Raw genomic sequence first — 17208 nt, 5'->3', positions numbered from 1 at the left:
TATAAAGAACTTTCAGAAGTTTCAAAATTGATAAAAATTCTTAGAACTATGTTAAGTAATAAACCAATAATCCTGAAGCTCCCCTAGAGAACTAAAAACAAATTAAAGGATGTGTGTGCTGTCAGGCATGAGAAATCATTGTATTGTATTCTTTGTTAAATAGTCCCCTAGTAACCTTCTTGAGGGTTTTCTCATTCCTCCCACATCCCTTAGAAGGTTGAGATCTAGAAAGCTTTCTTAAAGTGTCCTAATTTCTGGAACTAACATGCAAATGGAATTAGAAAATGTTGCAGTTTATTTATAATGTGATGAAGTAGATGGATGGGTATGTATGTATGTATGTATTTATTTATTTATTTATTTATTTATTTATTTATTTATTTATTTTGATTTTTGGGTCACACCTGGCAATGCACATGGGTCACTCCTGGCTCTGTACTCACTCAGGAATTACCTCCGGCGGTGCTCAGAGGACCATATGGGATTCTGGGAATCGAACCTGGGTCGGCTACATGCAAGGCAAAAGCCCTACCCACTGTGCTATTACTCCAGCCCCGTTGGATGGGTATTTAAAGGTGGTTTTTGTCCAAAGGTGTTACATGTTCTTTGCCTTCACCTAAATCTAAGCACCAAAGATCGCTTGCAACTTAATACTGTATTTTCCTTCAGTCTGGGAATCCAATTTTCACTCAGTCCATTTTGACACATAACGCAGGTCACAAATTCCGGACCATTTTGACCAGTTTTTCTGGTACTTAATGTAAAGCAAATCATAAACGGTACGTTGCATTGCTTCAGAAAGTCTGAGGCATATAACTGAGCTTGGAAATATACATGTGGGCCAGGAGAGAAATCTCCAAGTTTCAGTGCTATGGTATCATAAATAGTGACCCAAGAGTGTTTAAATCTGATTTTGTACTCCTGCTTTCCTTCTAAGGGAGTTGCCTACTAAGGAACTAGGTGGAATGACCAAGCATCAATCACTGTATCACTGTATCACTGTCATCCCATTGTTCATCAATTTGCTCCAGCAGGTGTCAGTAAAGTCTTCATTTGTCCCTGTTGCATGTTAGTGTAGCCCAATGGCATCTGCTCGCTCCAGGAACATGAAGAGCATGTTGTTGTTACTGTTTTTGGCATATTAAATACATCATGGGTAGCTTGCTAGGCTCTGCCGTGTGGGAAAAAATAAATTAATTAATAAAAATAAAGAGATACAGGAAAAATTGCGTTGCTCTCTTCCGGGAGCTTTGTTTTATGGTCTCTGGATCTTGACCATTGATGAGATTAAATAGCGCTTGGCGAGTTTGTGGGTGTGACTGCCAAGCTACTGGAAAAATGGGAATCTGGGTGGGGGAGGCCCAGTCCTGATCCAGGGAGGCTTGGAGATCTCAGCCATAGTTCCCACACACCTGGGTTCCTCTGTCAGTTCCTGCCTGGGTGAGTCTCATCTGAGCATGTGGAGAGTGGCCTTGAGCAAGTCTGTGGCTGGGTTCTGGAGGTTTTCAGCTGCTGGGGCTCTTCTTGGGGCGGGGAGGGAAACTCAAGCCACCCCACTCTGAAGGGGTCCTGGTGAAGATAGCTTGATGCAGGGGCAGGAGATTCTGCATCGCTCTCTTCCGGGGGCTTTGTTTTATAGTCTCTGGATCTTGGCCGTTGATGAGATTACATGGCGCCAGGGGGCAGTTTGTGGATGTGACTGCCAAGCTACTGGAAAAATGGGGATCTGGGTGGAGGCCCAGTCCTGCTCTGAGCAGGCTTGGAGATCTCAGCCATGGGTCCTGCATACCTGGGTTCCTCTGTCGGTTCCTTCATGGGTGAGGGTCATTTGAGCATGCAGAGTGGCCTTGAGCATGGCTGTGGCTGGGTTCTGAAGGATTTTGACCATGCATCAATGGGAAACAAATTACTACTCTGTTATTAACATGAACAACACATTATCTCTTCTCTAAAGCAACTGTCTGGTAAAATGTTGATGGAGAATGAATCTTGGGCTCAGACGCCTAGCGGAATCCCTTTTTTCCCTTCTGAGTATGAGATATCTGATTTGGACTAAGAAGTTGAATTATAAAATCAAAGTGCCTGTTATGTTTACTCCAAACAAGCAACTCCTAGCAAAATTCTTGAGGTACTGATGCAGAAACTAGTGGTTCATAGATACATTTTTTTACTATTGGTAATAGGTTAACTTTTACAAATAGTAAAATCATAGCCTATTTGAGTTCTGAGTGCTGTAGGGAATTGTCCAATTCCTGCAGGTGTTGAAACAAGATGCTTTCAGAGGCAGACATGAGGGTAGGAGAGCTAGATGTTTTAGTTCAGATTTATTTATATCTTCAACTTTAGTAGGTTTTGGTTTTAGTTTTCAATGATACCTAATGTGTCCTGCAGTGATTTTTTTTGTCAGAATAACCCTGTGAGAATAAAGTTGAAGTAGAAGTCTCTATATTAAGCTCCATTTTTCTTGAATATGATAGTTGCATTGAAGAGAGTAAACTGAGGGCTTTTTGTTCGGTCCTAAAAGAAAGCATTGTTCACTAAATGCATTTACATTGGTTGAAAAAAAATAATAATGAAGTAATGACTCTGTCTACAAGAAGGTTTTTGTGTCCTCTGTAACTCATAAAAAAAGGACCACATGACCAGACAGATTCAGATGGTTCAGAGGTCAGGAGAAAGAGAGTTAGACTGCTTGATGAAGTGAGAAATGTTTAACATAGAAGGTGATACCTCAATGGGGCTTTTACTCATTGTCTGAATCTTGGGCAAAAAGAGTCTGCCAGGTAAAGGGCATTCCAAACAAAGCCAATAGCACATGCAGGGGCCTGGCACTGCGAGGCCATGATATGTTTGGAGAATAATGAGGGAAGAGTGGAAAATATAGGAAAATACAACTGGAGAGAAGACTGATTAATGCATTATCATGACTGACTTGATAGTCATCTGACATTGCAGCCTTCACTGTAAGCGTAAAGGGCTGCTGGAATCAGAGGAGCAGCGTAGTGAATTGTAGCTGGTAATGATAAAAGTGAGCTGTGTTTGATAGTGGAGAGAGTCAAGACACTTAGGACCTGTTTTGAACAAGAGATAACAAGAGCAGATAAGCCTAAGGGTTATATTTGAGAGAATGTTAACAAGTTCAACATACTAAGGAAAAATGCTCCTTTTAGGCTGTCAGAGGAAATACGTAGACCTTACTATCAAAAGACTGTCTCGAAAAGAAAAAAAAAACAAAGAATCATGCACTTTCAACAAACAAAAATGAAGAATTTGCATTACCTGGATTCCATGGAAATTTGCTCATGTGTGAGGCTGGGCCCGAGCATGTGGAAAGCCACCTGAAGTGTGGTGGCAGTTAGGTAGTGGAGGTTGGCTGCCGGGGCTGGGTCCCTTGGGGGGGGAGGGCTCTCACCCGCCCCTCTCTGGGGCACCCCGAGTGAGAACAGCCTTGCGTGATCTCCTACCAGTAATGAATATTCTAGTTGTTTGGTGAAGGTAGAGGCTAAAGTGTAGACAAAATACTTTTCTTATTCAAACATTTTTTTGTGTGTTTTTCTAGACAAGTCACCAGGAGAAATGAGTTTTAGTTCCCATAGAATCAAAAAAATGTATTTAGAAAGTGATAAGCCAACTAAAAATTATGGAAAAGACAGAGTCCCAGCCACAAAATGAATAGTTGTTTTGTTTTGGCCACATCCAGCACTGATTAGGACTTACTCCTGCCTCTGTGCTCAGGGATCATTCCTTGGAAGGAAAAAGAAGATATGATGATGTGGAAAATACTATCCAAAAGACAAGGGAAAATATTCTTATATGATCTCTTGGAATACTGATTTGGAAAACTAACAATAGCACAGCGGTTTGGCGTTTGCCTTTCATGCAGCTGACCAGAGTTCGATTCCTCCGCCCCTCTCGGAGAGCCCAGCAAGCTACCGAGAGTATCGAACCCGGGTGGCAGAGCCTAGCAAGCTATCCGTGTGTATTGGATATGCCAAAAACAGTAACAATAAGTCTCACAATGAGAGACATTACTGGTGCCCACTCGAACAAATCGATGAGCAACGGGATGACAGTGACAGTGACTATGTGCATCAGTTTTGATCACTTATTAGAAAGATTAAATGTTATCATAAACTTTTTCACTTTAAAAAGTAGAATTTTTAATAAAACCAAATATAAAGGGAATTTATATTTGATATACATAGATAAAAATGTTTAAAACTTTTCTGTTCTGATATTTATACTGCTATTTACCTCTCCCTCAAGTAGCCATAATTCTAGTTAATGACATGTTGTAACAAAGGTCTTCTATCTTACAATTTAACGTTTTCATTCTGTTAGCGATAACAAAGTTTGATGTCACTGAAGTTCTTACACATTCTTTTCTATGTGAACATTTTAGGTGTATCAATATATGCATGAAACAATAACTGTCAGTGGCTGTCCCGAATTCCGTGCCAGGGCCACAGCAAAGGTAAGTCTTGAGTAACTTAAAAAATATACTCTACCCCAGTGATTTAGTAATTGATTGTGCGCGTGTGTGTTTCAGGTATTCTCGTGTGTACACTGTAAGAGAATTTAGACATCAGTGGCAGCCCAGAGTCTAGAACCAGTACTACTTCCCAGGTAAAAATCCTAATGGAAAATTGAACGTTTCTGCTGCTTCTGTAGCTTAAGAAAGGAGAATGATTTCATTATACTCACTAAATGTCCATTTGGCACAAGCAAATCTACTGGTTCACTGTATGAAATTTTACATGATTTTCTAATACATTCCTCTGAATCAAACTACTCTGCTCCCTATTCAGTGCATGAATATTTATTTGCACAACTCGAAAGATCTGACTGAAGATAGACTTCAAAAGAACTCCGGTGAAACCCACTGAAGTAGGGGCCCTACATATAGTCAGCAGAGCAGTGGGTAGCTTGCTGGAAGAATATGAAGTAGACCTAACCTGTCACCTTTTGTGATGGTGACTGCATTTGCTTCTTAGAAACTCAAATTGAGAGGTAGCAGAGACCCTACTAATGGAAATGCTGCAGCAATAGGATCATGAAATCATCTGGAAAATAAGCCCTTGGGAAACAATAGTCTTAAACTAAACTTGCTGATGCAGTTCTTATTTTACAAATACAGAAATGTTCTACTAGATACACAACTTGCTTTTTAAAAGCTTTCTCTGTCCAATGATATATAAGAACTGGTGAAAATAATCCAGGCTTTTTATTTGATTTTTCTGTGTTGCATCACCTCTTGTTTGGGTTCTCTTCTGACTTTTTAGTTTTCATCCTGTAACTGAACACTGTAGATTTGTTCATTGTTATTTCTTTCTTTTTTTTTTTAAACATGGGCAAAAAAAAAGAGGGGATTTTTACCATTACATCATGCTTTGCTTGTACTGAAGTGGAACTCACAGAAAAATGATCCCTATATGGTTTAATTAAGGGGAAAGTGAATTATAAAGTATTTTACCATTCTCATTTCTTATTCATGTAGAACAGCAGGATAGCAGCATAATGTTGCAATAGCACAATATTTTCTGGTTGTTTCTGGGCTGTCTGCATTGCATCCATGTCAGCCATTAAAATATATGCATGACAATGAGGTTTGCATGAGCAAATGCATGGAGCTAAAATCAAGCCATTATTTCCATATCATTCACTATTTTTCACTAAATGCAGACAGTAGCATAATGGTAAATTGATGTGATAATGTGGTGTGTGGAACAGAATGTACAGTACTTGGGAATCAATATTTTCACTGTGTTGACTAAATTACTTTATAGTAGACATCTAATCAGCTGTGGTTAAAGCAGGTTAATGGAAATGGAAAAGAAAAGGCAGGCAGAGAATCACTTCTTGATATAAATGACTTAAATGCTGTAAATTTAGTTCTTGGGGGTGGGAACTAATGGTAAGTTTTTTACTTCAACTAATTTTTTTTACATATAAGAATGTTTTAAAAAAGTTAAGTTTGCATTAGCTGCTAGGATAAAATGATAAACTTCTTATGTTGCCTATGTTGTTATAGTAGTTGAATTAGTAATATAAAATATAGGATGGAAAAACACTGTACCAGAACAAAAGTTCTCATAACCGTATAGAATATCATTGTGTGATATTCCATACTAGATATGAAATAGCAAAAATATGTTTAAATCTTTATTTTAGCTTTTATTTTCTTTTAGAAATATTCAATTTTTTAAAATGTGAATTAAGCTGCTAAGCCAGTGGTCTGGCAATATAAAAATTATAGATGCACTCAGTAGCTCATATATATGTATGATAGATAGGTATCATACATATAAATGCTCTTCAGGTAAATATTTTTGAACATTTGTGTACTTGAGTATTAGTTAGCTTATTTGAGTGTATTTGAATATTAGTTAGCTTATTTATCAAGCAAAGGAGTAAAAGTCGTACTTTCAGTCCTTGAGGTGTCCATAATTGACATATATACATAGATGTTACAGAATATGCATGATGTATATGTGCCAAAGCTAATCGGAGTTCGAAGTTAGAATTTAAGTAATTTAGCCAAGATAAATAGGAAGGGTGTGAGTGTGAGTGTGTGTGTGTGTTTGTTGTGTGTGTGTGTGTTGGTGGCAGGGATCCCACACTCATTGGTGTTCTGGGTTTACTCTCAGTTGAATGTGTGCTCAAGGATCACTTCTGTAGTGCTGAGAGTTCCATATATGTTGCTAAGGATTGACCCAAGGTTGGTCACAAGCAAGGCAAGTGGCCTACCCACTGCACCATCTCTCGGATCCCTACTGGGGAAGGATTTTGTGAAGAATGTGACGTTTATCATATTGGAATTGCTCTAGGCAGCTGAAAATAGCTGAGCTGAGCTTTGCCAAAGAAATGCACCATAATTGGCATCTGTAGCCATCTGCCTTTTGTGCTTTTCCTTTCACAGGAGAGTGTAATAAAAGTTTGAGGAGTAGCCTGCTGTGCCCACTGCAGAGCGTCTGAGCAGCCTTATTTCCTGTGAATTATGACCAAATGGCCGTCTTTTCTTTCAGGCAACAGTTGCAGCTTTTGCAGCTAGTGAAGGCCACTCCCACCCTCGGGTAGTTGAGCTGCCAAAGACTGATGAAGGCCTTGGTTTTAACGTGATGGGAGGAAAGGAGCAAAATTCCCCCATTTATATCTCGCGCATCATTCCTGGAGGGGTGGCTGAAAGACATGGAGGCCTCAAAAGAGGAGACCAGCTGCTCTCAGTGAATGGAGTGGTACGTTCCGAAAATAACCAGACATTTTCTCCCTGAGAACATTTTATGCCTTATAGGAGTCAATGTGGAAATCCTAGAACAAATCACCATTTTTGTGTACAGCTTCCTAAGTACTTCTTACGTACTGATGGATATTAAAGCTATAATAGCAGTAACATGATAGTTTTTTTCTCATTTAATCATGTTCAGGTATGATGCATATAAGTAGTTGCAAAGGCATTACATTAATCTGGTGTCATGTGTCCAATTCCCCCTATAGTACACTCTAACTTGGGCTGGGAATGAATCTACATAGTAGAGTACTTGCCCTGTAAATGTGAGGCTTGAGTTTCATTGTTGGCACACTACAAAAATAGTCTGACTAAAGTAATGGTCAAAACATAATGATTTTAAGGCACCATTAATTCAAAGTTGTTATAAGTAAATATACATACTTAGAAAAAGAAAGACCCCTCAATTTATGTGTATAAGTTGTCTTTGAACCATCTCAAGTATATTAAAAATCTATTAACTATCTCCAAAATCATAACTATGTCTATTCGTCATATATGTTTTAGTTTCTCACATGAATTTAGTTAAAATGTGTAACATTTTATAGAAGTACAAATATGTATTTTTACAGTATTTTAAATTCCTTCGATGGACTTACAGTATGAAAGCAAGTCACTAAAGAAATATCTTTGTGTGAAATGAGTAATTGTCTCAACATAACTTCTCCTTGTAAAAACCCTAAAAATATAAATTTCAAAAATAAATATATGATCATGTTAACATTTATTTTTCTGTTAGTCCAAGATCCTTTTCCTTAGAACTTTTGATTTTTAATAAATAAGCAGTTAGTATTTTGTGGCTATATTAATTTCTACTTTAGAACACATTATCCTGGATAAAATACCTTCGGAAGGTGATATTTTACTGATAGCAATGTGTAAAACTCTTTTATGTTTATACTTTGTGTTTTGATCATTTCTTCATTTAGCCATTATATTCAAATTTGGTATCTGGTATACATCTATGAATATTTTATGTTGTTTATCTTTCTACTTACAAAATTATAATTTCATCTAGTCTTTTCTATAATAGCAATACTTTGAGATACAAGCTTTTTATTTAAGTTGTGAGTCTCATCTGGCTATGGTCAGATTTTACTCCTGGCACAGTGCTCAGAGAGCACTCCTGTGGGACTCAAGGTGCTGAGGAGTTACTGCATTAGCCGAGAACAAGGCAAGCACCCTCCCATCTGTACCATCCCTCTGAAGTCTTGAGACAGAATCTTTTCACTAACCCTTGGGTGGTGACTCTAGCTTTTACAAAGCATGTTTTAACTGACTTCAGATTAGGACATACAATTCTGTTCCTTCATTATTTTTGATGAATATATTTGGTGGATTAAGAAGAAACACAGATTTTAAAACTTTATGAGGAGAAAAAGTCTCTATAATGAGAACTATAATGTTCTAGTAATCATAATTATTTGTATCAAAAATAAATATATACTAAATTTAATCAATTTAACCTATTTAAATCTATTTAAATATATACTACATCTATTTGGGCTGGAGCGATAGCACAGCAGTAGGGCGTTTGCCTTTCATGCAGCCGACATGTGTTTGATTCCTCCGCCCCTCTCGGAGAGCCCGGCAAGCTACTGAGAATTTCGAGCCCTCACAGCAGAGCTTGGCAAGCTACCCATGGTGTATTGGATATGCCAAAAACAGTAACAATAAGTCTAGAAATGAAAGACGTTACTGGTGCCTGCTAGAACAAATCAATGAGCAATGGGATGATGACATTGACTAAATCTATTTAATAGTTGATTGATTTTTATATATATGATGGAGCTGAAGAGGCTTTGTTTAGCCTCTATACTTGCAGGGAAAAAGCAGATAGGCATTTTTAGCTATACAGCCATTCCTTGAAACCATCATGTAACTATCAGGGAGGTCCCAAGTGTTACCCGAACAACAGAATCAGACCCATAAGGCTCTGTTGCTCAGTATCTACATGACACTGGATTAAGATCCTCTAAACCTACATTCCCACATCTTAGAGAGTCAAGAACTAATTTGAAATGTTCTGACAAACAATATAATGAGACAAAATGTCTATTAAGGACTGTCCTTGATGATTTGGTCCCACATACCTTTGATATGTAAGTTGGCTTACTGAAGGAAGTTACTAGAGGAAGTCCATAATATTAATATACTTATGATCAAAGTATATGCTTCTACTCACAGTCTGTTGTATGCTTAAATTAATATGCTTATAATCAAAGTAAGTCATGAAGAAAATTCTGTTAAATGTTAAACATATAGACATACTTTAGCAAGCATTAGCAAAACTGCTTAAATAGATCTGTGCAAATATTCTTTAAGTTTGATGAAATCCTAATTCTCCAGCCATTTATATGCTTGACTCATTAGCTTGGGAAATAAGTTTCTTTGAGATAGATGTAATAGCATTATAGAAACAATTTTTGTTACCTTTATATTCAGTATCAAACATTTGGAAATCCTTTTAAACTGGCAGTTGGGAATAGGACAGTCTGTGTTCGGATCACCAGTCCTATGGTACAGCCTATGGCCTCCTCAATATTTCTTTAACAGTTCATGAAAAGGTGGTCGATGTTTCCAAACAACTGCAATATCCCACATCTATTTAAGACTGCAAAATTTAACAATTAACCTATCTTTTTGTGCTAGTTTTTCAGTCACTAGATTTATCAATGAAAATCTATCTCTACCACTCTTTCGATAATAAGAAAATCTGTTTGTACACTGAAATAGATTTAAAAAATGTGTTTGTAAAATCCAAATTCAAGAACTATATTTTTCAATCTTTTCCTGAGTCCTGCTCCCTCAGCCCTCTGTTTCTGAGTTGGCAGCCTGTCTTGTTGGTTGACCTCCCAGTCTCCTGATGTAGCCTCCCACTTACAGAATTTTCACCTGTGGCTCCTTGGATTAGATGTCCTGGAGTCTCATAAGGGCCATATGGCTCCAAATGAGAAACACTACCCTAGAATTTTGCTTTTCTGATATAATTCCAGCTGGCCACCTTGGACTGGTTTAAGCTCTTAAAGTTGACATTGTACATCTATATAGTCAAATGAGATTTTATAAATCACCTATTTTGAAGTTCTTAAAAATCTAATAGTATAAATTTTAGCAGTAAATTCTTCTGGCTATAAAATATGTTTTAACATTCATTAAAAGATATATTTTTCTTCTGTAAGTGAAAATCTCATGACCCAGAGTCCCATAATTAAACAAAGATGAGTTTATCTAAGACACAATCTCTGAATTTAGATGTATTTATTCAGTATATATTATACCAGTATATATTTAGGAGGAAATTTCAGCAAAATGTTATAAAGTGATTTCTATTTACAGTTTAAAAAAAATAAATAGCATTTGGTATCGCCTGCACTGCAATAAATAAATAAGGTTAATTGGGGGAAAGAAATATGGAGATTTTTAGAATATGCCAATTCTAAACAAAACAAATTTTGGAAAGAAGTAGTAACTTACAAATGAAAAGTGACTTAAGTAGTGAACCACAACTACTTCAGTACAAAGATTCTAGAAAAAATTTCTTAGGGTCCTACTTAAAAAGATCATTTTTTTAAATTTTATATACCTAAAGCTATTGTTTTAATATGATTGCTTTTATTCTCTACCTGAATATCAGAAGGATATGTCAATAAAAAGGGTATGTCATGACAAGAGGAAAGTGTGTTGATAGAAAACTATTATCATAGAATCTTATCTTAGATAATGCATTTGGAAGTAAAATAAATAAATAAAAATAAAGGAAAAATGGTAGATATTGAGCTAGTGATTTTTATTTCTCTAACATCTCAGAAACAAAAGCAGGAGGAAGTATACCAGCTCCATTATTGTTGAAGGAGAACTTTCTTTTCCATCCTTGACTTCCAAGAGAAATTTTCCTTTGGATTTTTATAAATGAGACCGTGAACCACCCAATAGAATTGTATAGAAAAAACAGAAGTCTTTGTGTATTTTATGTATGCTTTTTAATGCTTGTTTCACTAGTAGTTTTAAGAAAGGATTAAATGACTGTTTATAAAAGTTGTGACTGATGTGGAGCCATCAGGCAGAGTGAATATATTAAGTGATAGAATTCAGATTCAGAGGTCTCAATAAAATCATACAATAGGTCTGATTTAATTTTAAAAGTCTACATGAAGGCCAGAGAGATAGTACAGGATGTAGGGTACTTTCCTTGCATGTACCACACCCAAGTTTAATTTCTGGCACCCACTAGGTCACCAGAAGCCACTTCTGAACAACAGAGCCAGGAATAGTTCCTGAGCCCCGCTGGCTGTAGCCCCAAAGCTCTAGCCCCTTGGCACATGTACATGTGATTCTACTGCTATGCTTAGACACCTAGCTACCTATGTGTAAAACCAGGGAGGAATTGCTAAACATCAAAACCCGAAAGGCAAAAAAGAGTCTGAAAACTTCCATTGATTTCAAAAGGAATTTGATACAGGCTTAGAGGGCAGGGAATTGAGGATGAGCATTTAATACAACTCCCCTGCAATGTGCTAAAATAATGAATAGTTCATGTCTATTTGTTAAAAATCTCATGGGAAAATTCCTAAACACAGTGGTCAGCTAGCTACCTCGTTGTATTTGATTCTTAGTTCCATCCTTCATAACAAACTTATCTAGAGAATAAGCTGAAGAAGGACTTGAGTTGTCTAAGATAGAAAGGAGACCAGTCAGAGGAATGACGTATGTCTTCCGTTGTCCTTCACTGTGTAAGACGTCAGATAGCCAAAACCAAGATGTCAGGGTAAAGTCGCAGGGAAGACACATTTCAGCTAATTATAAGAAAGCTATTTTAAGTGATTAGAATTTTACAAATAAAAGTCGATTGAATCATAAGATAGCATATGTCCTTATCTGCCTTTTTATTCAGAGAACAGAAGACTACCTGATCTTTGAGTATTTCAAAATGTCTGACCTATGTAGATAGATGGAGTGACTGTTCCTTCTAACTCTGTTAGGCTGCGATTTTATATATCTCTGTATGCCCCCCCAACACACACACACCCCTCCTTATGCGAGTACGTAGGCTCTAACTTCCTGATGTAAAGATTCCAGAACAGGAAAGCAATATGGAGAGTCCTTCAAAAACTAGAAATTGAGCTTCTATATGACCCTGCAATACCACTTCTGGGAATGTATCCTGAGGATGCAAAAAAGCACAGTGTAAATGACATCTGTACCCATATGTTCATTGCAGCACTGTTCACAATAGCCAAAATATGGAAACAACCCGAGTGCCTAGAATGGATGACTGGTTAAAGAAACTTTGGTACATCTACACAATGGAATACTATGCAGCTGTTAGGAGGGATGAAGTCGTGAAATTTGCTTCTAAATGGATAGACATGGAGAGTATCATGCTAAGTGAAATTAGTCAGAAAGAGAGGGACAGACAGAGAAGGACTGCACTCATTTGTGGAGTATAGAATAACATCACATGAGGCTGACTGACACCCAAGGACAGTAGATACAAGGGCCAGGAGGATTGCTTCATAGCTGGAAACCTGCTTCATGAGTGGAGGGGAGAAGGCAGATGGAGTAGTGAAGGGATCACTAAGAAAATGATAGCTGGAGGAATCAGTCAAGATGGGAGATGTGTGCCAAAAGTAGATATAGGACCAAACAAGATGACCTCTCAGTGTCTGTGTTGCAAGTCATAATGCCCCAAAGTAGAGAGAGTATGGGGAATATTGTCTGCCATGGAGGCAGGGGGACGGTGAGAAAGGGGGTTATACCTGGGATATTTGTGGTATGGAATGTGCACTAGTGAAGGGATGAGTGTTTGAAAATTGTGTGATTTTAACCCAAACATGAAAGCTTGCAACTATCTCACAGTGATTCAATAAAATTATATAAAAAAAAGATTCCAGAACATTTTTCTAAAAAATAAAATCAATAAAAATTAAGACAATTTATTAATTACAAGTTACTACAAATTAACATATAATTTATTAGTTAAATTATAGTTTTATCAGCGTATTAAAATGAAATAATCCAATTTGTTAAGAAGTATCAAGAAACAGATTCTCTTTCTCACAGACATTCAAAATAGCTGCACTTCTATTGCAAACACACACTCATCCAAATACACACAGAGTGAATTTCAACCTTAGTTGTAATGTTACTGGTGCTTGCCAAATGTAATAAATGCTGTTTAAAATATCTATCTTAGGTAAATAATGACCAAGCTCGACAGATTGTGCCCATGTCAATTCCCACATTTTATTACTATATAATCATTTGTATGATGCTAATATTGGAAGAATTTCAGCAAATGGAATATGGAATTTCCTAGAACATTTTTCTACTTCTTTAAATTGATAATTTTCTAAATTTTTGAAAGTAGAAGTTCAAAAGAATCAATCTTAAACATGGTACTGGTACTAATGAAAAAGATGACAGAGAGGGAACAGGAAGGCAGAGAATGTGGACAAATACAAAATTATAATGCAAGTACTTTAAAAGTATGTTGCCATAAAAGGAGACCTTTATTACCTCTGCAATTTAAGCATTATTTGAAAGCATTATTTGTACAACAATTATGCTTAAATTTATCCTGCTTTGTAATTATTCCTAAAACTATTATATAGTGTATGAATGGTGCTTATTGATTTTTAAGCATAACAGATGAATAAATAAAAATTTAGGAATGCAAGGGTATAAATTATTTTTTCTAGAATCTGGTTTTATCTCCATTTTGTAAAAATCTCTGAGAAGTGAAGAGTGAGTATTCATGACCCAAATTACTTATCCATAAGGGCTGTCAGGTAGAGAATATAGAAAAGCAAAAATAAGAATTTGATTTGAGCTATATAATGAAACAACATCCTAGAGGAGAAGATGCTAATAAAATATTATGTATCTTTTAACTGAACAAAGAAAGAATAAACATAAATGAAAGCATTATTGAAATCAATATAAACTACATATTTTTCAAAGGTTCCATGAAAATTTAATCTCCACGTTGAGATTTGCACTCATTAACATCAGTCGGTAAGTTTTGTTCATTGCCTTCTATTCAGTCTTTGTACAATCCCTGTCCAGATATATTTGATGAATGATAGATCCCATTGTAAGTAACTTATCTAATTCATTATTACCCCAATGATCTTTAATGGTAGATTCTGTTAGCAATTCTTTTATTTTACAAATGAAGGAATTAGCAAGAAACAGCTCATGAAATCTGCCTGCTCTTATGCTGTTATTGGATGCCAGAGCAGGAGCTTCTAACACAGGCAATATGGTATAATGCAACATAATTTAAGAGCAAGTTAAATATCTTAATCATTAATAAATATTACCATGTGGTATGCAGAAAAGGTCCAAAGGTCTTAATTTTATGGCCTTGAAGTTTGGTGGAGAAAATAATCTATCACATTCTTAATTTTTCATATATTTTTGTTGTTGTTTGTTTGGGGGATTTTGTTTGTTTGGGGTCATGCAGTATTTATGGTCCTGTCTCTGTGCTCAAGAATCACTCCTCATGGTGCCCGGAGGACCATATGAGATGCCATGGGTCACATAAGGGTGGGTAATCTGCAAGGCCTTACCCCATGTAATATCTCTTTGGGCCAGGTTCTTAACTATTTGAAGTTTAGAAATCCAACTGTTCTTTTTAAAATGGTGACATTTGACAAAGGAGTTAATTGAATGAATTAAACTGTTTCAGAATGTTAGAAAGGAATTGGTATGAATTGCCCCAGCATTCCACTTCTGTGCTAGGCACAGGAATAACTAGGACCAGACTGTGAACTGGACAGCCAGTTACAACACTGACCCACACTCAGTCAGTCTCTTGATCTTAGGTCAATTTGGATGGTTAGAGGAGAGAGAATGCAGACATGACAGAAGGCAGAGTCTCAGCAGTTGGTTTGTAGGGAGACCAGACTTGAGAATGCCCAGATGGATTCTAGGCTCAAAAGGAGAAAATCAGACAGAAAATTTTCACATCCTTTTCCTGTGAGTATTTAGAACATTTCTTGGTAGACAATGAAAGTTTGGGTTGTAATTAAATTGAAGTGCAAGCTCAAATTTCAATTAAGTACTGAAAATGTTTTCTGGAGCCTGAAATAAATTACAGCCAGTAAGAGAATGTGTCCCTTGAGTACAAGGCCAGGAGTAACCTCTGAGCACCACCTGTTGTGGTCCCCACAATGTTAGTTCTCTGCATGACATCATGTGTCGCTCTTGTCACAATTGTCAAGGAGTCCGGAGAAGTGCAGCTATGTTTTTTGGTTCCAGTCACGCTCAGAATGACACAAACAAGGCAACACAGGCCAGTACAGTTTGCAGCGCTGAGTAGGTGGCATTCTAGTCTCATTCATTGGAGGTTGGCTCATGATGAGGTCTTTCATTTCTAAATAAATAAACGCACCAGGGAAGTATTCTGAAATCACTATAACAGTGGCTCCCAGGCTAGATCTGCTGAGAGAATGAACACCAGGAATATCAGCTCCCTCCCATGAATAAACTTGCATGAGTTTTGAGCTTACTGTGGTATTATACTAATAAAATTGACTGAGAATCTATAGATTTTTGGACCACACTAAAATTTAGCCAGCTCTGAATTACAAGTTTCTAGATTCTAGAAAGTTTTACCATGCATGGGGTTAGACTGACTGACATAGACCTCTATTTAGATTGCTGGTAAAGGGTATATTTGACTGTTGATGCAGTTGCTGGTAGTGACATTCTAGTTACATTTGCCATTCGCTTTTTGCATTTCCCTCAGTTTGTTCTGTTTTTTTAGTGATTATTTTGTCTTTGCAACAAGTAATTGTATAGCAGTTATTATGAAACAGCTGCTAAGCTAAGTGGTGTTTAGAACGTGAACAATAGAGAAAGGGTGTAACCCTTATGCCTGACTGTATAAGAAAACAATGATGGTAAGAAATACATACATATAAAAGTGGTGACATACCCACTACTTATTTCAGTCTAGAGGAGATTCCCACTTTAGTACAGATACATGTTACTTAGAGTAAAGACTTTTCATCCAATGTGTTATATTAGATTCCTAGCAATTGGCTTCTAAGGAGTCTTCTGAGATGGCTGATTATTGATAAGTCATTGAAGCTTTTGGGTAACTTTATAACTCTAAAGTACTATAAACTATATGCCTTCTTTATGCCTTTTCTAATATTAATAAGGGTAAAAGAGATAATAGCGCAAATATAGTATTACAATATTAAGCCTTTGTTTTCCCACAAAAGTGTCATTATTACTGTGTATTATTTTTAAATAGCCTTTTCATTAGACTCTCAAATGGGTGTCTATATTTTCTATATCTATATATTTAAAAGGATTTACTTATATAAACAGAAAATGTAAGCAGATTAATGGTTTTTCTTCTGTTGACTGAGATCTGTGTAGCTCATCTGAAAGGAATGTAGCATTTGTCTTAATTTTGTACTAGGCCAAACTGATATCTTTGATGCTCTATGAAATTCACCAAACCCAATTATCAGTTATCTTTTAAACTGTTAATGAATAGGTCTATTTCTGTTGCCTAAAGCCTAGAACTATAATTATTCAGTTTATGTCTAACTTGCTTGGGAAGAAACACTCTAACTATGGTCTACTGGCATCAGCCTGAAGCATAGTTCAAATATTTTCATTTTATTGCAACTTCACAGGTGTATCTCAAATCAGGGATTAGTTTGGATAAGTTTTAGTTTGCTTATCTCACTATTATGTATTTGATCTCATTTTGTATTTGATTATGTTCTCAGACTAACAGTAGATACAGATGGAATCAAACAGTGCATCGTAGGCTATCTGTGATTGCTTGTACTTTCATGTCGAGTGCCCAAACTCATTCAAATGTTGTTTGCTGAGCTTGGGATACGAGAAACACTAAGAGAATGTGGCAGTAGCTATATGTGCCAAACCACACCTTT

General features: G+C 36.6%; 1 protein-coding gene across 3 annotated transcripts in view; it reads left to right on the top strand.

Annotated features, from left to right (window-relative positions):
* LIN7A (lin-7 homolog A, crumbs cell polarity complex component) overlaps positions 1–17208 on the top strand; it is a 141529-nt gene that overhangs the window by 85361 nt on the left and 38960 nt on the right. For all 3 annotated transcript variants that reach the window (XM_055118058.1, XM_055118059.1, XM_055118060.1), the window contains 2 exons: positions 4403–4474; positions 7026–7235. In XM_055118058.1, the coding sequence (XP_054974033.1) occupies positions 4403–4474; positions 7026–7235 (282 nt within the window). The remainder of the gene's footprint in view (positions 1–4402; positions 4475–7025; positions 7236–17208) is intronic.

This window comes from Sorex araneus, chromosome 10 (assembly GCF_027595985.1).
Source record: "Sorex araneus isolate mSorAra2 chromosome 10, mSorAra2.pri, whole genome shotgun sequence".
NCBI lineage: Eukaryota > Metazoa > Chordata > Mammalia > Eulipotyphla > Soricidae > Sorex > Sorex araneus.
The sequence above is the reverse complement of the archived record's forward strand: the minus strand, read 5'-3'. Positions and strand labels throughout refer to the sequence as shown.